The following is a 22111-nucleotide window of genomic DNA, read 5'->3' on the forward strand; positions in this document are numbered from 1 at the left end:
TCCTGTGCTCGTGTATTGCGTGTACGTATGTTTATGTGCGTTTCATGTGTAGATGCATGTTCTTGTACCTTGTGCCCGTGTTCGTTCTTGTTGAAGTCTTTGTGTTCCTGGTTCTTGCCCTGCCTGTGTTCCCTTTCATGTTATTTTTGGTAAGACGTTTGGTCATTGTTTTAGTTAGTTTATTTGTTATTGGCTGTTCTTGTTTTCATTTTGCCCCCTCGTGGGAAGTCTTTGTTTTCTGTTTGTTTCTTAGTTTAGTTCCTGACTTGTACCCCCTCGTGGGTTTTTGTTTTGTGTGTTTTTGTTTAAAATTAAAGTCTCATGTTAACCCCTTCACCGCCTGCCTGCATCTGGGTTCTTCCACTCCGTATTTCGTGACATTAAGCTATAAAACTCCTTACTTAGGCTTATAATGACCCTTAATAGACTTTGTCCATCATTTACCTATAAGGGCCAGGCTCCCTTCCAGGGTCGTGGTCGTCGGGTTCCCCTCCAGGGTCGAGACTGCCAGTGTCCTGTTCTGTATTTTGTGTTTTATTTTATTAAACGTCCATGTTAACCCTTTACCCGCTGTCTGCATCTGGGTCCTCTGTCTGTGTATCTTTGTCTGTTGTCTCACCCACCACCCACACTCGTGACATTACTTTTTTAACACCAGTACTGTTACTTGTAATTGAGTACAATTTCAGCAATGTAACAGTACTTGTACTTAAGTACAAATTTCCAGTACTCTTTCCACCACTGCATTCCATCAATAGAAAAAAGGTTTGGTGATGAAAAAGCAATTCATGTTGAAAAAATGGCCCATGACAAGGCTCCATCTTCCAAAGCTGATCCGCTATTCAAGAAAACTGGAACCAGATTGATGAAGAATATTGTTTTTCATTAGTAAAGTCCATGCCTCAAAGAATCCAGGCTGTCATTAAAGCCAGAGGAGGAGCAACCAAGTACTAATGATTTTTTGTTTAATCCATAATTTTTCCCTCTACTTAATTTGGAGAGAAAATGACAATTTATGTAATTTCAATGAATGTTTCACAAAGGTGTAACAGAACAACTCGGAAACAGATGGTAAGTAAAACTGGATGTTTTTTTTTCACAGGTAACGATGCTGAAGAGCAGGTAAGTGGAGTTTACAGGTTTATGAATGGCAATGAACAACTGAATGTTATAACTGTCCTTGTATTTACAGGTGATGGAGATCGTAGACGCAGGGCTAGGATATCCATGGGAGCACACACCTCAGTGAGGTAACTGGAGAGAGACTTGGAGTGGAGCCGGAGAGGGATCTTGGAGACTGATGAATATACTAGAGGAGAGTTCAGGTAGAAGATAACTGGAATCCAAAAACACTGACTAAGGACACAAGGTCAGTAACAGCATGGGTAAGAGTCTGAATCACTTGCGAGGCCAGGCGCGGACTGAGGGTGAGGTGTGTGCTCATATGCTGGGCTGGTGATGACTTTCATGAGGTACAGGTGAGTCCAATTAGAATTCGGGTGATGGTGCTTGTGTGTATGTGACTGGTTTAATCTAACGGATGACGGGGAAGGGACCACTGTGTCTGAGCCGTAACTTTCAGATGATAAGCTTCATCCTGATGTCTCTGGTGGAGAGCCACAGCTTATGCCCTCGATGGTACTGTGGGGTATCCTCCCACTGGGCATTCGCCTAGATATTTTGGCGGTGCATGGCTCTATGGAGCTGATGGTGAGCTTTGTCCCATACCATCCATTCGACTGAGGGTGGTAAACCTGAGGACAGACTCAGTCACACCCAGGAGTGAGAAAAAGGCATGCCATACCCTTGAGATGAATTACAGTCCACTATTGGAAACTGTGTCCTCTGGGATACCAAAATACAAGAAGACACGCTAGACGAGGAGCTCGGCTGTCTCCATGGCTGTGGGCAGAGCCTTGTGCGGAATTAAACAACATGATTTGGAGAATCTATCAACCACTACAAATATACAAGTGTTACTGGATGGAGGGAGATCCGTGTCGATACATGGTCAAGTGAGACTGTTCGTTCCGACCACTGGTGGCAGAACATTGGAGAAACAAATCCGTTGCAATCCTCCGCCAAACCAGAGTAGGGCACTGGAGTTGCCATGGGACTGGTGATGACAGATGGCGAAGCAGCAATGTTGACTGTTTGGGACCGTGCGAATGTAGTGTAGTGGGTGTTAAATCCCTCTTAACTGTGTCCACGATCTGCTGTAAGGCATCCGGCACACTCATCTTGTCTTCGGTCTAGTCTTCTGTAACAGAACAACTCAGAAACAGACAGTAAGTAAAACTGGATGTTTATTTCCACAGCAACAATGCTGGAGTTCAGGTAAGTGGAGTTTACAAGTTTATCAATGGCAATGAACAACTGAATGGCAATACTGGCCTTGTATTTACAGGTGATGGAGATCGCAAACGCAAGGCTAGGATATCCGTGGGAGCAAACACCTCAGTGAGGAAACTGGAGAGAGACTTGTCATGGAGATGGGGACAGATGAATATAGTCGAGAAGAGTTCAGGTAGGAGATAACTGGAATCCAAACACACTGACTAGAGACACAAGGTAAGTAACAGAACGGTTAACACTCTGTATCACTTGCGAGACTAGACGCTGACTGAGGGTGAGGTGTGTGCTTATATGCTGTGAAAGTGATGACTGTGATGAGGTGCAGTTGAGTTTAATTAGAATTCGGGTGATGGTGCTCGTGATGGTTGTGTGTTGAGGGAGCCTGGCAGATCCGTGACAAAAGGCAGAATGTACAGATATACAGTACATTCACATTGAAATGGGTCTCTCACCATGTGACTGGTAGACTGGTGACTGCTCATGACATAAGTGCACATTCAGGGAACAGATAAAAGACACTCATAGAGACATCCATGAGCTGATTTTAAACCACTGTAGGTGTGAAGACAAATTAGGGATCCAAATGGCCACTATCCTTTAAAAATTCTGTCGCTAATGGGTTTTAGTGCCATATAGCTGTAGTAATATTTTCTAAAAGAAACATTTACCGTGTGACAGCTTGAAAGCCACATGAGTAATTTATGTGTCATTCAATTGCTTTTTGTGACATAAGTTTAGCTGTACATTTTTTAATTATTATTTTTTTCTACTCTTTGTTACAGAAGATGCATTTACAGAGAATTGTTAGGCTCATCAAAGCAGCTATTTCCAACAGAGATTAAATCAATAGTTCATCCATAAAGAATATTCCATCATCATTGACTCACCCTTAAATTTCTCCAACCCCATATTTTATTAAATTCTATTTCTGAAGTTATGCAATAGCTTTTTGTGGGGAGACCAACATTCTTTAACTTCTCCATTCATTTAAAATATTGCATATATCAGGTTTGCTTTAACGAGTCCATCCTAATGAAGCAAGATTTTGTAAGATTTTAAAGCCTCATTCCTGTCAGCAATGTCCCACATCTAATTTTGTTTTTTCCAAAAAAACATGTGTTGTCCTTCCCTTTTTAGTAGATAGATTTGCAGCAGTTCGTGATGTACTGTACTTACTGCATCACATTTTAAACTCTCGTTTGAAAGGGACAAGTAAAATACAGAAATGCTCAACTACCATATCAGGTACATTTAAACTAAACGAACTTGAATTCACAAACAAAAGATTCTTTAAAATTCATAGAGATCATTTAGCAAAACTAAATTACAGAAACTCATTCTATCTTTCTGCAGCTATGCACAACCATCCCAAATTTAGAATAGAATAGCTTTTTATTGTCGGCTGTATAACAAAATTTTGGCTCTCACATTAAAAGTGCACATATACATACATACAAATGTACATTTATTAAATGTAAACAATTACACAAAGAATGTAAACAGCAAATGGGAACAGATGTGCAGTAGACAGTGCAAATGTAAGTTATAAATAGAAAAGGTGGAGAATAGCAGTAGTGCAAATGTAGCAGGTACTGTATGTACAGTAGTGATTGAAATATTAATAAATATAGAGAATGGGAATAAATAAATCATGTTGAGTAGTTTATTGCACAGATACACCAATAGCTACATGAGTAGTGAGTGTATAGCCCATAGTGTCCACACCTTAAAGCTTGTGAATAGTAATTGTTTCTATTAATAACGTCCATTGGCTGTTTAGAAATGTGTCCCGACCTGTTAAAGTGATGTAATAACGTGAAGACAGGATAGACAATAATGAAGGTTTGCCAAATCTTTTGGTTTCTTGTTCTGCAGCTGCAGCTTGTATCTTGGATTGTTGTAACTGGCTGAAATTTGTTTTTTACAAAAACGGTAATTTCGTTCAGTTGATAAAATATACAGTATTTTTAAAGTACTTTGCAGTATTTAACCAAAGATTTTAAAGGAATTAACATGGTAAATCTGGTTTTAAATTCCTGTTGAATATTTGGTAAATGTAAACTGATGTCCGCAATGCATTTTAATTTCTGAATGATGAAGAATCAATTTCGACATAATATGAATGACCTTATTCACACCCAGAATATTCTCACCCAGTCAGAAAATTCCCACACTTGCCCTTTGAATAATATCAGAATAAAAACTATACGCTAAAGACTGAGTGCTCTGCAAACTGAAAAGTATGTTTCCTAGTTTTGTGTGGAGGTCATTTTCAGTTTTTATTTCATAAATCATACTATTGTTTTGACATTAAGTTGTTCTCTGGGGTTGCAAAGCAAACAAAGAGCAGACTTTATGGTAATTTCCTTCTTACAATGGCAACGTTTCCTTTTTTGCAATTGAATTGATGTACATAGCCATAAATGAGCAAAGGATAAACAGACCTTAATCAAAGTCTTTTATTAGCCTACATGATTGCTCATTTACTGAATAACAATGGCTGGGGTTTCAAAGTGTTTTGTTTGCATGAACTAATATGCATTTACCAAAAAAATAATTATTCTGGATGCGTTTGCTTAGTCTCAATCTCTGTAATTTTTTCTTTTTTAGAAAAACATAACATAGCAAATAAAAAACAATGCAAGACAACTAAATAGGTTCCCATTTCTCTTTGATTTTAACTATCCCTCTCTTAATTTCTCAAAAGGTATTGTATCATTGATCTCTCTGGCGATCCTTTCATATGATCGTTACAGTACTTTAACTGTCTACAACAAGAGGGCCCCAGACTACAGTAAACCACTGTTGGCTGTTGGAGGCTCCTGGCTTTACTCCCTCTTCTGGACAGTTCCTCCTCTGCTGGGATGGAGTAGCTATGGACTTGAAGGTGCCGGCACCAGCTGTTCGGTCACATGGACTGCTAACACCCCACAGTCACGTTCCTATATCATCTGTCTCTTTGTTTTCTGCTTGGGAATGCTGGTAATGGTGTACTGTTACAGTCGGCTCATCTGTGCTGTCAAACAGGTAATTCCGCCACAAAATCCCTACTGGTAGTAATGAGATCCATTACGCTTCAATGTTGTGTGTAGATTGTCAAAACAACAGGATTAGTTGGTGGGCCAGTCCTAAAATTCCTCTATATGCCTGCAGTGCAGTCCTAAATGAAACTATTAAATGGGGCAGTTGTGGCCTAATGGTTAGAGGGTCGGACTCGTGACCAGAAGGTTGCCGGTTCGATTCCCAGGGCCCGGCAGGTAACAACTGAGGTGCCCTTGAGCAAGGCACCTTACCCCTACTTGCTCCCCGGGCGCTGCAGTGATAGCTGCCCACTGCTCCGGGGGTACGTGTGTTCACCACTTGCTGTGCGTGTGTTCACTACTCTCTGGATGGGTTAAATGCAGAGGTCACATTTCGTTGCCTTGTACTTGTACATGTGCAATGACAATAAAGTTGAATCTAATCTAATCTAAATGTCTCACTGACTCAGACCTGCTGTTTTCAAACTAGGTCATGCTCAAGATAAAGTGTAAACTGCCTCAATTGGTGTTCGCTGAAAAACATAATGTCTTATAAAATAAACCAGCTCTTGTCAGAACAGTTCACCAAAAGAAAATATGTAAGATCAAAGACATTAAAAAAAAACATCAATAGCCTCCTGGCAGTTTTGGAGCCCACAAACGATTTGTTGGATGTGTGTGTAAATTCTGTTTTAGACTGCAGTTTTTACAGCAGACTGGAAACACTTTGGAGACATGATGGATCTAATGTGAAATTTCATCATTTAAGCACCTCATTCAAATGCAGAATTGCAAAGATTTCATAAAGTCTGCCCGGGAATAAATTACATTACTAAATCTCAGTGGTTCTTCTTAACCAGATGGCAGACTCGCTCTATAGTTATGTCTACTTTCAAACTATCTGCTGGTACGATATCCAGTTCAATGTGAATGTTCTCTGCAGGTGGGACGCATTAGGAAGACGGCAGCGAGGCGGAGAGAGTACCACATTTTATTTATGGTCATCACCACAGTGGTGTGCTACCTCTTGTGCTGGATGCCATATGGGGTAGTTGCAATGATAGCTACGTTTGGACGTCCGGGCATCATCACACCCATTACGAGCGTGGTGCCTTCCATTCTGGCCAAAAGCAGCACAGTCATCAACCCTCTTATTTACATCCTTATGAACAAACAGGTCAGACAACAATTTTCTTAATTATGCACTGAATTATGGGGTATGTAGTGTTAGGGATTACTGCTCTTATACACTGAGAGACACTGAGAAATAGATAATATGTAACATTGCATAAATGTAACATTGTTTCCTCAAATACTCTGATTCATTGCCCTTATTTACACTGTATAAAACTACATTCACAGTAATAAAAAAATATTTACCAGCCTTTAGAAATAAAAACATCAGGTACAAAATATATGCTAATATAAAGACAAATAATACTAAACCCAATTCAAAATGTGAATTTTATTAGACCATAAAAGCAGAAAAGTATTGGCACAGTATTGTCAAAAATATTACAGTAAAATATTATCGTTTAAAATATATGTACCAACATTTTATTTTAACAGTAAACAGGTAAGGCAGAAGTAATACAGCATGCCCATAGGACAGTAAACAATTCTGCACCAGAATTCCCTCTGGATATCAAACCTAGAACCTCCTAGAATCTAGATCTTTTTATGTGAAAATAATTTAAAATGCAAATACATTTCCAAATACATTACATTTACATTGCAGATTTATATGCATTTAGAATGCCATTACCATGACTTTAAGATAAAAGTGCCATCTTAGAAATACACTACTGTTTAAAGGTTTAGGGGTCGCTTGAGTAAAATGTTTTTTAGACCCTAAAAAACTTTTGATCTGAAGGCATACAGTATGCGTATATGCCTATATTAGCTTTTTCTTTAGAATTTTTTATTTATTTATGTATAACTGATTAAATAATAAAGAAAATCTAAAATCAGTGAAGCATTTTGATTTATTTTGAAATTACTTTTTAGTAACACTGTGTTATTTTATAGTTTTCATTTTACGATTATTCTAGTTTGTGGAAATATGAATAAACGAGCAAATTACCCTAAATTTAATCACATTATCAATTAATTATATAATGCAGATGAACAAGCTTTAAAGCGACAACGAGCAACTTCTGCTCACTGTTGCCCCATGTGGTTGATAAGCGGTATTGTCTGTTTACAGTGTCGTAAAAACTGTTGCAAAGATTCTGTTGCAGCTCAATACACGTGAGTTTGTTTATAAAGCCGATGGACCCGGCAGACCCAGATACGCTATGAAAACAGCTCATAGCATGTATATACAGTATATATACTGTATATAATGACAACATTAGCCTACTCAATGACTGAACTGTTCAACATTTACGCAGTTTACTGGTCTGAACTAAAGAATCTGCTACTTTTTACCACAACACGTTTATTGTGTTTTTTTTTTATTTTCATTTACAAGCACTACACGCATTTATGACGAGACACGACAACATGCTAGCTATCAACACCGGCAACCATATATTATCTCTCAGCTAGTGTGAACCGGTGGTGCGCCAATGACACAGACTAATAACAAATATGTTCAAAAGTACAGGACAGTAACAAAAAATGTACAAATAACACTTACAAATCCAGGAGCAAGACCGCTAGGTCTCCATCCCTTTTGCAACCCATTGCCTCTTGCTGCTCGCACCACCGAGTGTAAGCCTGTCCGATATTGATTCTTGACCGGCCTCTTGTCCGATCACTCTCTCGCTTTCTTTTCTTTGCTTCCTCCGACAAAACCCTCTTTGGTTTTTTGGCTGGCTCTGCCATGGTGATGTTTTGGTTCGTTTCGTCTTACTGTTAGCTCTGCTGTTGGCTAACTTCTCCCAGGCTACGAGTAAAACGTGACGTATGCCGTAAAGCAGGGGATAGGTGGGGCTTGTACCGGCCCGAACAATAAAGTTACAAGTGCAATTTCAGCCGATAGGAGGCTGCTTAGGTAGCAACGGCAGTAAAATTTGTCCAGTTAAAAGTTGACCTACCACTAAAATAAAGACATTATTTTAAGGTCAAAAAGTTGCTCATTGTCGCTTTAAAGTATTTATCCCTTTCCCATCTGCAACTTTTGGAAAGTCATGTCCAATGATTGGATAAAGTGTCTGAATTCATTAAGTGTGTTATCCGGATACACTAAGCCTCTCCATTTTTCAATCTGAAAACAATGCTTACAGTACAGAAAAGGTTTAACAAAATGAAATAAAATAGTGCAGAAATGCGTTAAATAAGATGCCATGTGAAGGTACTGCACTAGTGTGAGCCTAAGCATCACGTTGGACAGGTAATCTTAGAGAAACCTGGCAGTGTGACCATTCCCTTTTTCCTGAGGTCGTGTTCAGAAGCTGTGCCCATGCGCTTGACGAGCATCTTCTCGTAAATCAGAGGGTGGTACGCCCCGAAGGTGCAGGCCACGTCTACGTACTTCTCATGATAATGGCACAGACTGCTTTGCCTTACAGAAGGGATGTACTCATAGACATCGACTTCCTCACATAGGTTCATCATCACAGTTATACCTGTCAAACAAAACACAAAGAAAATAGATCCATTCAGTACTAATTTGACTTGACGTTTTATAATCCTATTTGACACTTGAAAGAGCCACATTTGCCAGCTGTGTGTGCTAGTGGTGGGCGATACTGTAAAATTTAGTATCGATCCGATACCAAGTAAATGCAGGGCCAGTATTGCCGATTTCGATACCGATACCAATACTTTTTACTTTTAAAAAGCATTCACTTGAACTTACATTTACTTTCCTGTAGATGAAATGTCATGATTTATCGGATGAATGCATCATTAATATGCTAAATCTGAATACATTTTCATGACCACTAAAATATTTTGTGATTTGTGCTCTTAATGTGCCTGTAGGCTAATTAATCATGTAGATGTTAAAACACTGGACATCATTTAAACCAAATAAATCTATTTATTTAGTTATTTATTCCTGTAATCGAATTTGCAAACATGAACTTTGCACCAAATTATTACTGGAAAATAGTAACAATAACAGATTGACAGAACAGAAAAACGATATAACAAAACAATTTCTCGTTATCCCAGTACTACTTCTCTAGCTTTAAACAAACCCAAAGTGGACAAAATTATTACTCAAGAACAAGATTTTAAAACTGCTTTTCTGTTTTTGTTCAGTGTAATGTTTAGACAAAATAACCGAACAAATTAACATGTTTCCCTTTCATTACACTTTTTTAAGTGAATTTATAAACAAAGTGCACACAATTGTTTGAGACACAAAGTAAATAAAGTGCTTAAATAATAAAGTACTTTCAATCTTTGGCTTTTTACCCCCAAAGGCCCACTGCCATACATCGCAGTTCGCAGTGTTTTTATTCACCGAGGTGATAAAACCCCACACGATGCTCCTCTTCTTTTCGCTGGTTGCAGCTGCGTCTGTGTGCTTTCGCTTGGCGCTGCTGAGTCACGTGATAGCGGACTACAAAACACAGCACGGCAGGGAGGAGCAACGTGTGCAAAACTAGGTGTATGGGAAATAGTTTTTCTTCATTATACAATTATTAGCTACATTAGTAAATAAATAAAATCAGTAGTAAAAACTAAAAACACATTAGTATCGATATTTTTATGTTAGGATTCTTTTCGATACAACCTCAGTATCGAAAGTATCGATACTTCTGGATCGATCCACCCACCACTAGTGTGTGCTGTCGTCTACCATGTTGTATTTTTGTTGAAGACTACGCCATCTGCCCGCAGGCTGTCAACATAGAGTGCCTGACAGCACCCTGGCGGGATCAAACAGACAGCCACCTCACTGCAGACATGCCAACATGCAGGGGACACGCGCATCAAAGAGTTCATAGTGCTGTAGTTACACGCAAGTGTGAAAATCAGTTGCCTGGGTGGGCCGAGACAACTCAGCCAATCACACTTTGGGTCAATTGGGACAGCCAGTCACCTGAGACAGTTGGCCTGTTCTGTGACCGCTTCTATAGGTTGTCAGGGCAACAAAATGATCCAAGTGTGTTGTTTGAAGACCATCATTGCATCCATCATTTGAGAACCAGCAGGAAGTTCCTATTCGCTAAAGTTCAGAAGATGCCACAGGGGTTTTAGTGTGGATTGGAGTCAATTTATATCTTTAGATACATTGATGAAGCCGTGTAGAGCTAATCAAACAACCTTGTCGATGTAGAGGACCGGTTGAAAGGGTTGAAGGTCACTTGACTGAAATGTTTCAAAAGATCAGTACGGTTTAAAAAGCACTCCAGAGTGATACCTCAAGAACCTGGTTGATAAAAAAAGTACATTTTTACAAATTCAAAGCAGAGGATGGCTACTTTAAAAATGCTGAAATATAAACAAAATTCCCAGAGGTACATTTGTGTTATTACATAGTTGTTGAGTTAAAGGGATAGGTCACTCAAAAAAAGTTGTTACAAACCTGTGTAACCTGTATAACCTGTATTTCTTTGTTTGATTGAACATAAAGAAAGATTTTTGAGGCACCATTGACTACCATATCAGAAAGAAATGTTTTTTATTTGTTCTTTTGAACACAAAAACTAGATATTTTAAAGAATTTAGGGAAACAAACAATTCTGGGGCACCTTCAACTACCATCCAAATATCTTTCTTTGTGTTTAACAAAACAAAGAAATGTATACAGGTCTGAAACAACTTTAGGTTGAGTGATTCATGACAGAATTATAATTTTTGGTAAACTGTCCCTTTACAATTTTTCCAAAATGTGAAAAAAAATTGTGGAAGTGGACTGTAAGTGAACCCAAACTTTTCACTGGTAGTGAAAGTGCAAAATAAAAACAACCACTGGTAACTTGTGAATATGGTTATTTCAAGTTGATGTGCAGGTGCATGACTTTGTTGTGTGAATGTTCCTAAATTATTTAAGATTGCAGTTGATTAAGATGTTTTTTAAACTGTAAATTTCAAGGAAAACCTTTTTCACAGATTGTCCTCAAGAATGGTAAAAGTGGGCTTGGTCAGTATGGTCCAGTAATTTAGGACAAACATGGTTACTATTTTTAAGACCACTTCTTCTGTAGCTGTAATAGTGTGTTTAGCGTACAATCCACAATTGCTCAAATTACTCAACTCAAAACCACTGAAAAGGCTTAAAAAATATGGATGCTTCTACACTGAAACATTGTTGCAAGCTGATATTGTACTCCGTTAAATGCAGCTGTATTGGATTGCGCTTTCAACTTTCACAGCACTTACACCAGTTTCGATTATATGTGACAAATAAACCAATTTCCCCAAAATGTGTACTTCTCGTAAGTCGTAAGTTATTTTGCTTGTGTGTCTGTCTGTGAGTGGATTTTAAGGCCAACATTTCTTAATTTATTAAACATTTCCGCCAAAAATGCCTTGTTTGAATTACGTATAACTGTCCTAACTGCCCGAAGGCGCGTTGCAAAGATGGCTGCCGAGTGGCAGGACTTCCCTAAACGGACTTTGCTACTAGTTTATTCTGCTTGTTAACAACTTGCTCATTCAACTCCGGTGCTATTTGTTGCAGGGTGTACACTTCCCCTGCAAGCTTAACTGCTAATTTAACCCATTCGTCTCGTTAACAGTTTGCTCATGCTACTCTAGCTTTGTAGCAGGGTGTAAGAAAACGAAATGTGATTGGTTGCTTTTTACCTGTCAGTCATATATGGCCTCTTGGGCGGGCCTTGGCCAAAGAAGCGGCGAAAGTTCCCAGACCTAGCTGTGTCCCAAATTACATACTATGAACTTAAACTATGCACTATGCACCCAACCATTTAGTGTATGAATTTAAGAAGAGTAGTATCATCACAAATGATACGGCTGTTTTTATACATCCTATCAAATCGCAGAGAAAGATGAAAGCCACGCCCACTATTTTTCTCATTAGAAATTCCATTTCACTCAGAAATGCGTCAACATACATAAGTAAAAATGATCGCAACTTCCGGTTCATGGGGACTTTAATGTTGAAACAATGTTGAGAATAACTAGTTTAAGATTCAACATTAAATCAAGTTTCTTTGCTATGGGTTACTTTAACATTATTTTCATGTCCGAAAGTCATCTGTGACATTCTTCTGTTACAATGTTCTAATGTTACAATGTTAGAACAACAAGGTAATGTGTAAATGATGACAATTCAAATTCAATTAAAAAAAACTCCCAAATTATCTTGCAGAGATGGCAAAATGTATGTTGTGTGTGTGTGTGTGTGTGTGTGTGTGCTTGTGCATGCATGTGTACATGCTCTATGCTCCCATGAGCACTGTCTCATCCAGTCATTGGCCTGTGGCAAGCTAAGTGTCCTCTAGTAGTACTACTGGGAACACCTGCCTACCTGACTGTCTATCAAAGTGGGGTTACCCAGCAACACATTTAGCCTTCATATGCAAATCCTTCCATTATCTTTCTTGATTCAAAATAATAAATACAAACATACTGTAAATGATTTACATCACTAACCCTTATCAAAACGAAGTATACTCAAAGTATATTTTAAGTATACTTTATGTAGTCAGTATACAAAAACAGCCGTATGAGAGTGTACTATGTACAGATGGGACTAAATTGGCCCACTTTTTACTCTATAAAAATATACTTTTAAGTGTACTTTAAATGCAACAGTAGTAAACTTTTCAGAACACAACTAGATTACAATTAAGTTTTTCATTTGTACTACAAGTATACCCCAAGTAATCTTGTTGGTATACTGATAGTTTACTAGTTCAATACTTTTAGCAAAAGTTTAGCCTGAAAGTATACTTTGAAGTTTACTCCCAGTAAACTATTAGTTAAGTAGCTTTTATACTGCCAGGATAGTTGTAGGTTTTCTTTAGGTGTACTGGTAGTTTCCTAGTTCAATACTTGTAGCATACTTGTTATTTATAAAAGTACACTTTAAAGTTTACTCTCAGCTCAACTTATTTCAAGTATGCTTGTAAGCGTTACACTAGATCACAACTTGTAGTACATTTGTAACTGTAAGTACACTTCAATGTGTATTAGTAAACTACTAGTTCAAGTATGCTTGTATTTTTATGAACATACTATTTAGATATTATTTTTGCACTTGAAATACTTGTAATATAACTCTAACTGTACATATAAGTGTTCACTTTACTAGGAAAATATTAGCAAACACATCAGATTTTTAACCAAACAAAAGAAGTAAATTAAATGATCTTCATTTCAAATTTATTTCTATAGCACGACTCACATCTTTCACAGCTTTACAATACAATACTTTAATACATATTAGTATAATAAGTAGTGACATAAGTATAAAAACGGAAATTATGCAATAGATATAATAAATAGAAAACTTTTAAATACAAAAAGTAATAACCAAAGAGAGACAAAACATTAATTTGTGGTCACATGTAATAACTGTACAAAATATTTATTACACACTGTAAAAAACGATTCTTGAGGGTGTTAAATACAACCCATTAAAATCAGTTAAATTTTACCTAAAAATATTGGTTAGTGAATAAAATATATAATAATGGGTACATACCTACACTAACTGCTTTTTATGAGTAATAATGGAAACTTAAAAAAACAAGGTAGAATTTACCCGAAAATATTAGTTATGACACTGCAGAGTGCGCGCGCATGCATCAACGCTCCGGCAGGAAATTAGGAATCATGAGACGCATCCTCTTCAGATTCGCTGACAGGATTTGTGGAGCAGCCGGTAAGTTTTTGTTCAACTTCTTTATATCATCATGAATGCAAATGTTGACTTACTTAAATGTAAGCTCTACCGTTATATTCTCCTTTGGGTTAAAAGAAGTTACGCTGTTTTGTTATCAGTACAAGTGAGGCTAGTCGCAGATATTAGATAATATAGGTGGTGAATGTCACGGAGACAGCCCTCATAACATAAGAGGATATGTGAATATGTGAATGTTTATTTAACTAATGTAAAAATTGACATGCATTTTGTTTTTATTTTTTAACAGGTAGGAGAACTTGAAAGGCAAACAAAGTGAAAGTGCTGGTGATGCATAATCCCACAGCTGAGCAGGACTTGTATGTCAATTGAAATTGATGTTAAGAATAAGAAAATAGCTTTGAATGTATATTTTGACATTCAGTGAAGACATTGGTTTGTTTTTAAATAGAAAATGTTCAAGAATTTGTAATGTGAGCAATAGTTGTACTTGAACTTGAATAGAAGGGCTCTTTTGTACTTACATAGGGTTTAATATTTTAAAGATGAAATGTTTGTGTCAGCAGTTTGTGTTTATTTGAAAATGGAAGATGTTCAAGAAGTAATTTGTAGAAAAGAAGTAGTATGTCACTTGAAATTGAATGTAAGAGGATTTAAGTGTTTAAAAAATAAAGTGTGTTCATTGGAAAAATGTAATTACAGTTTCCTTTCACCACTTTTAAGTAAATTCAACCATCTCTTAATAAGTAACATTGAATTCTTTATGTTGGCTATATATTACTAATAACAATTAGGTAGATGAACAATACCTGCTGTCAAAGGGTAAAAATTACCCAATTTTATTAAGAAATTACTTGTATAATATATAAGGTTAAATTTACCCAATTTAATTTAGTTTGTTATAACTTATAAATTTAGGTGCTCTTTACTCAAAAATATGGGGCAGAATATACTCCTTTAAAGTGAGTGCAAATTGTTACCTCAATTTTATTGAGTAGATTTTATAGGTTGCTTTTTACAGTGCAGGCATATATGTTTTTTACATATAACGGAGCATATATCATGTGAAAGGTTTTTAAGGTCATCCATAAATAACTGAATATATTAGTTAGTATATTGAGTAGAAAGAAAAAGAGCTACCTATAAATCCCGAGGAAGGAGGGTTAGGCTGAATGTTCTCCACTGTGTTACTTTGCACAAAATCCCAGAGATTCCAGATAAAGGAGGGATGCAGGATATAAAAAGGCTGCTCAGGAAAGCTCTCTCTATGAGCAATGTAGGGTTTGAAGAGGTCATAATCGGGACGCTTGTACCACTACAAAGAAAGCAGAAAAACAAAATGTCTTGACAGTTAGGTTCCAGAATTAGTGTTTGGGATTGAAAATTGTATTTATCAGCAGGTGTGACTGTTTTGTTTAAAAGACAACATGCAAAAACAAATGAAATATTTTATGTAGCAAAAATAAACCAAATTCAGTCTATGTTCTATTAATAGTCATGATAACAATGTACAGTAAATGTAACGAAAACTACTAAATAAAATATCAAAGAGTGAAGGGTAAAAAACAAATGTACATTTTAAAACTTATTTTACAAGTAACAGAGTAATTTTTAGAATAGATGGACGACCCTGAAAGGCCAAACCTAACATATGTTTCATTAAAACATTAAAATAATTATGATAATTTTATTAGGGCTGAATGCCATGAACATACCATGATTTACTTTACCTTTTCCAAGTCAAAATTATAAGGAGCAGGATCCCAGGCTAGCAAAGCAATGTTCTTATAAATAGAACTGCTGTTGAATTTGTACTTGGGGTTTGCAAGAATCTGATAAAAAACAGTAAGCAAACTTTCCATCAGTACTTGTACGTAAGTAAAAAAAGGATCAAGGATCAAAGGAGTCAATCACATAAAATGTGTGTGCGTGTGTGTCAATTCAAATGCCCTCACTTGAGAGTTCATGATGCGAATGGTGGTCTTGTTGCCCACATCTCTTTCATAACCAATAGAAGGTGCAGAATTAAAACGCAACACAGCCTCATGGGAATCTAAAATGTTAAAGATTGAAAAAGTAAAAAAATAACAATAGCACACAAGCACACACCTCTAATGTTTAGTAAGGCTAAATATTAACTCAAAGTAGGGGTGTAACGGTTCAAATTACTCACGGTTCGGTTTGTGTCACGGTTTCGGTTCGGTTCGGTTTGTGCTATGTTCAGGGAAAAGGGACTATTGACAAATAAAAATAAGAACAAATGAGGACTTTCGGTATGCGTCGTGGTGTTGCTGTTTCACTCGGGATTCAATTTTAAAGCTAGGGGCACAGCCATATTAATTAACAAGAATACTTCATTTAATCCCACTAAAACTATTTCAGATCTCAATGATAGATATGTGATCATCTCAGGCAGTCTTTACGATATTCAAGTTGTTCTAGCAAGTGTCTATGCACCCAACTGGGATAATCCAGACTTTTTTTATAAAACTATTTTCTAAATTCCCAGACCCGAACTCTTACCAGTTACTCATGGGAGGCGATCTTAATTGTATTTTGAATACTGCTTTGGATAGGTCATCATTAAAATCAGCTCTTTTATCTCAATCCGCCAAAACAGTTAATTCTTTTTGGAATCGTGTGGTTTATCTGACATATGCCGTTTTTGAATCCCACTTTCGTTTTATTCCCCGGTACACCATACTTATTCATGCATCGATTATTTTATCATTGACTTGTTTCACTAGTTAAGTCTTCTTCTTACGATAATATAGTTATTTCTGACCATGCCCCAGTAATTGTAACAGTGAACTGGCTCTCCCTGGTTGTTGCATGACTCCTCGCGTTTGGAGAATGAACAAGTTACATCTATCAGATAGTAATTTTGTTGAATTTATTTCTGAAAAGATCTCCACTTTTCTTGAGATTAACTTTACAGAAGATATCTCTATGTTTACCCTTTGGGAAGCATTTAAAGCTTATATGCGCGGAGAAATAATTTCCCATTATACTTTCATCAAGAAAATGTGCAATAAAAAGCTCTTTGAGCTTTCTGCACAAATTGGCAAACTGGACCAGAAATACGCACCCAACCCAATCATGATATAATGAGAGAGCTTTTTAACAATCTGAATATAATCTTCTTTCCACTAACCATGCTGAGCAGCTACTATTAAAGTCACAACACCACTTCTACTCCACTTCTGAGTTTGGTGACAAACCAGGGAGAGCGCTTGCATTAGACAACTTAGAATCTGCACAATTTAGACTAAATCCAAACCTCTTTAGGAAATGTTGTATCAGACCCCCAAGAAATTAATCACCAGTTATTTTTTTTACTCTTCTTTGTATCAGTCAAACTCCCTCAAAGATTCTAGTCATTTTGACAATTTTTTTGAAAATCTTCAGAAACTGTATTCAGAAACTGTGCATGATAATGATGAGATGTCCCTTGCAACATAGGGGGGTGACGTACTGCCATCCGACTCCGGCGATTCCTCAGAGCTCCCTCCCTCAGGGGGTCGAGCCCAGGAAGAAGCGGACGTCGAAATGTCAGCCATGCTTTCCCGGGCCGCCGTGAGCGTTGGTATGCAGTGCCCGCACTGCCTCTCCGGCGCTCGCGGCTGGATACATGGAGCCTCGGGCTTGAGCCGCGCCCGACCCCAGTGCCGTGTTTACCGGAAGTGCATGAGGAACTTAGTAAGACCTGGAACGCCCCCTTTTCGGCACGTCCACGCCAAACAAGTTCTGTCACCCTTTCTACCCTCGAGGGTGAGGCAGCTAGAGGATACGTCGATGTCCCCCAGGTGGAGTGTGCCACCGCAGTGCACTCGTGCCCGCAGGCAGCGGCCACCTGGGGGGCCCGACCTAGACTCCCGTCCAAGGCATGTAGGGTCTCGGCATCTCTGGTGTCGAGAGCTTACACTGCTGCGGGCCAAGCTGCCTCCTCTCACCAAGCTATGGCCATCCTGCAGGTCCATCAGGCCAAGGCGTTGAGAGAGCTCCACGAAGGTAAGACCGACCCAGCGCTTACGCAGGAACTCTGCGCCGCCACCGACCTCGCTCTACGGGCGACCAAGGTGACCGCGCGGGCCCTGGGTCGGGCGATGTCCACACTTGTGGTCCCATGAGAGACACCTCTGGCCGAACCTTGCACAGACGAGTAATGCCGAGAAGGTCCGTTTTCTCGACGCACCCATCTTGCAAGGGGGGGGGGCTGTTTGGTGATACTGTCGAGCAGCAGTTCTCGACAGTAAGGAAGCAGACAGAGGCTATCAAGCATATCCTCCCACGCCACAACTCGGCCGCCCTCGGCCGTCGAGTCCCGTGCACCGTCTGCTTCTCTTTCCCGTGCTCCCACTCTCTTAAGAGTGTCCTCTCTCTCTGGGTGCTTATCACAGCCGCTCTCACCCTCTACACGACGGTGTTCGGCAACTCGACGTTGCGTCATGGCGAGACCCAATGTCGAGGATAATCAGCAGCCCTCAGCACTCTCAATCGACAGTGCGTTGTGCTACATCATCGCCAGGCAGATAAGCAGCAGAGCCGATCTCCTCCCCGGGGGCTCCCCACGGCAAGGAAACCGCACTGTCCGCCATCGAACAACCCCCTGGGAGGTCGATGAAGCAGATCGTACCCCTAGCCCCTGTCTCGGTCCCTGGGAGCCTGACTAGAGCCCCCAAACGTCACGGTGGCTACGGGATACTATCCGTCTCGGCTCTGCGATCCAACTTGCCAGACGACCGCTCAAGTTCGGGGCATCCTCTCAACCTCAGTCAGAGGCAAGCATGCTCCCGTGCTTCAGGCCAGGGTCGCCACCCCTCTGGCAAGCGATCGTGCTCGTCCCTCTAGCCGAGATGTTCAACGGGTTTTGCAGCCCATACTTCATCGTCCCCAAAAAGGGGGGGTTGCTAGATCTGTGTACCCTGAACAGGCACCTACTCAAGCTGCCGTTCAGGATGCTCACGCAGAAGCGCATCCTGGCGTCTACCAGATGTCAAGATTGGTTCATGGCAATCGACCTGAAGGACGCTTACTTTCATGTATCGCTTTTGAGGGCGGGAATATCAGTACAGAGTCCTCCCTTTAGGTATGTCCCTGTTCCCACGAGTCTTCACAAAGATCGTGGAAGCCGCCCTCACTCCCCTCTGGGAGAAAGGTGTGCGGGTACTAAACTATCTCGACGACTGGCTCATCTGGGCACACTCGCGAGATCTGTTGTGTACAAACAGGGACCTAGTGCTCCGGCACCTAGATCGATTGGGACCACAGGTCAGCCGAGAAAAGAGCAAGCTCTCCCCTGTGCAGTGCATCCTCTTTCTCGGTATGGAACTCAACTCTGTTTCCATGGCAGCGTGACTGACTACAGAACGTGCTCAGTCAGTGTTGAACTGTCTGATCAGCGGTCCCCCTGAAACAATTTCAGAGGCTCCTGGGCACATGGCATCCTCGGTGGGGGTGGTCCCCCTCGAGTTGATGCACATGCGACTGCTCCAACACTGGCTACAGAGTCTGGTTCCCTGGAGAGCGTGGCACACCGGCAGCAGGCGTATGGTCATCACGCCTCTCTGCCGACGCACCCCAACCCCTTGGTCTTCAATGACTTTTTCGGCGGACAGGGGTCCCCCTAGGGCAGGTCTCAAGGCACGTCATGGTGATGACGGTTGCCTCCCTGCAGGGTTGGGGTGCCGTGTGCAACGGGCACGCAGTGTCGGGGTGGTGGACAGGCCCCCGCCTGCGTTGGCATATCAACTGCCTAGAGTTGTTGGCTGTGCTACTTGCACTGAAGGGGCTGCAGCCTCTCGTGCAGGGCAAGCACGTGCTGGTCCGGTTGGATAGCACAACTGCCGTGGCATATATCAGTCGACAGGGTGGCATTCGCTCACGGCAGTTAACACGACTCGCCTGACGCCTTCTGTGGAGTCAGCAGGTGATCAGCTCCCTGCGAGCCACGCATATCCCAGGCGACCTGAACCAGACAGCCGACGCGCTCTCTCGTCAGTTGACGCCTCGCGGAGAGTGGCGACTTTATCCCCGCGCAGCCCGGCTCATATGGGAGCAGTTCGGCCCGGCGCAGGTGGCCCGGCACTTTGGAACTCCCTGACCGAGGGACCCCTCTGCACGGATGCCCTAGCGCACAGCTGGCCACGGGGCAAGCGGAAGTACACCTCCCCCCCCAGTGAGCCTCATTGCACAGGTCTTGTGCAAGGTCAGGGAAGAGGAGCATCAAGTGGTACTAGTTGCACCCTATTGGCCCAACCGGACTTGGTTCTCGGAGCTAATGCTCTTGACAACAACTCCCCCCTGGCCGATCCCCTTGATGAAGGACCTGCTTTCCCAGGGGAAGGGCACGTTACGGCATCCCAGGCAGACCCCTGGAACTTCCATGTCTGGACGGGACGAGGAGATCCTGAGTGGCCCACCCCCTGCGGTGGACATCACTCAGGCTAGGGCCTTGGCCAATAGGCGGATAAGCACCCATAAGTGGCGCCTCTTCTTGTCCTGGTGCTCTTCTCGAAGAGAAGACCCACGGAGTTGCTCAATCAGGAACGTGCTGTCCTTTCCTCAAGAGGACTGGAGAGTAACCTCTCCCCCTCCACACTGGAAGTGTACAGTATGTAGCCGCTACTGCCGCTCATCATGACCCATTTGCTGGGAAGCCTCTGGGACAGCATGACCTGGTCATTAGGTTCCTAAGGGGTGCGAGAAGGCTACCGCCTCATCCGCGCTCCGTACCCTCTTGAGACCTAGGTGGCGGGCCTCAAGAGCCCCCGCCCCTGCTCTTTTTTCACCTCACGATAAAGACAGCTCTCCTGATGGCACTCACCTGCAAGAGGGTAGGGGACCTACAAGCACCCTCCGTGTTGTCCAGTCCGCACATTTTCCCATGAGTTCTCCCCTGATGGTGAGACCATGTTGGTATCTCCACTAATTCCTCCCTACGGTAGGTAGTGGTCTCTGTAGCGTTTTACCCCCAGGGGGGAATAATGCTTACCCAGTGGCCCTTACAGTAACGGGCGGCTTCTCGCTGTTAGAGAAAAAAGGCCTCCGCCCGTGACGGCCCGTGGCAGGGGCTTCCCACCTTTTCTTCAAAAGCTCTGGCACCCCCTACCTCTCCACTGCACTGTTACAATTTCGCGCTAGCGCTCACGTCTGACTCGCCCAGGCCAGTCAGCATTGCTCCACTAGAGATTGTGACGCGGCACAGCGGTGTGGCGTTTTCCATAGGAACCCCATCTATCGGCTCGACACAACATCGAGAGACCGACAAAAAGGGAACATCTTGGTTACGGATGTAACCTCAGTTCCGTGATGGAGGGAACGAGACGTTGTGTCCTTCTTGCCACAACGCTGGCCACCCGCCGCAGCGGTTGAGGGATGCTCAGGCTCCTCAGACCAAAAGGTGAATGAATGCAGCACGCCGTCTCCCTTTTATATCCGGGGGCAGAGTCCGGCATGCAAATTTCATTCGCCAATTTCATTGGCCTTTTCTAAAGTAGTCAGAAGTTGATAGGTTCTCAAGAGCGAACCCCATCTGTCGGCTCGACACAACGTCTCGTTCCCTCCATCAGGGAACTGAGGTTACATCCGTAACCAAGACGATCTCTCTGAAAAATGTAATCTTCCAAACACTCACTTCTTTCAACATCTTCAGGCTCGTGAATTTATAATACATACATTTCCTCAATTCCCCCATGCACCCCCTGAACAGGAGATTGACCAAGTTTTGAAAATAAAGATTTCTAAAGGTGCTCTTTCCAATATTTACAAAACCATTTTCTCATTCACTGCAATGCCAGACAGTTCACCCCTATCTAAAATAAAGCACTGTTGGGAGTCAGACCTCAACCATGTTTTTACAGATGAGGAATGGTCCAAGACCCTTTGCCGTATATACACTTCCTCAATTTGCGCTCGTCATTCATTAATACAATTTAAGTTGCTGCACACAATGTATTGGACAAAAGCTAAATTGTCCAAAATATATCCAAATATTGATCCTACG

General features: G+C 41.1%; 1 protein-coding gene across 2 annotated transcripts in view; it reads right to left on the minus strand.

Annotated features, from left to right (window-relative positions):
- Positions 1-6826: 6826 nt before the first annotated feature.
- st6gal2b (ST6 beta-galactosamide alpha-2,6-sialyltranferase 2b) overlaps positions 6827-22111 on the minus strand; it is a 36176-nt gene continuing 20891 nt past the window's right edge. For both annotated transcript variants that reach the window (XM_057328336.1, XM_057328335.1), the window contains exons 3-6: positions 16062-16159; positions 15837-15938; positions 15247-15421; positions 6827-8947 (exon numbers count right to left, since the gene is read on the minus strand). In XM_057328336.1, coding sequence (XP_057184319.1) covers positions 8700-8947; positions 15247-15421; positions 15837-15938; positions 16062-16159 — 623 coding nt within the window. In that variant the 3' untranslated portion in view covers positions 6827-8699. The remainder of the gene's footprint in view (positions 8948-15246; positions 15422-15836; positions 15939-16061; positions 16160-22111) is intronic.

This window comes from Triplophysa rosa, unplaced genomic scaffold (genome assembly GCF_024868665.1).
Source record: "Triplophysa rosa unplaced genomic scaffold, Trosa_1v2 scaffold43_ERROPOS3730504+, whole genome shotgun sequence".
In the NCBI taxonomy this organism is placed as follows: domain Eukaryota; kingdom Metazoa; phylum Chordata; class Actinopteri; order Cypriniformes; family Nemacheilidae; genus Triplophysa; species Triplophysa rosa.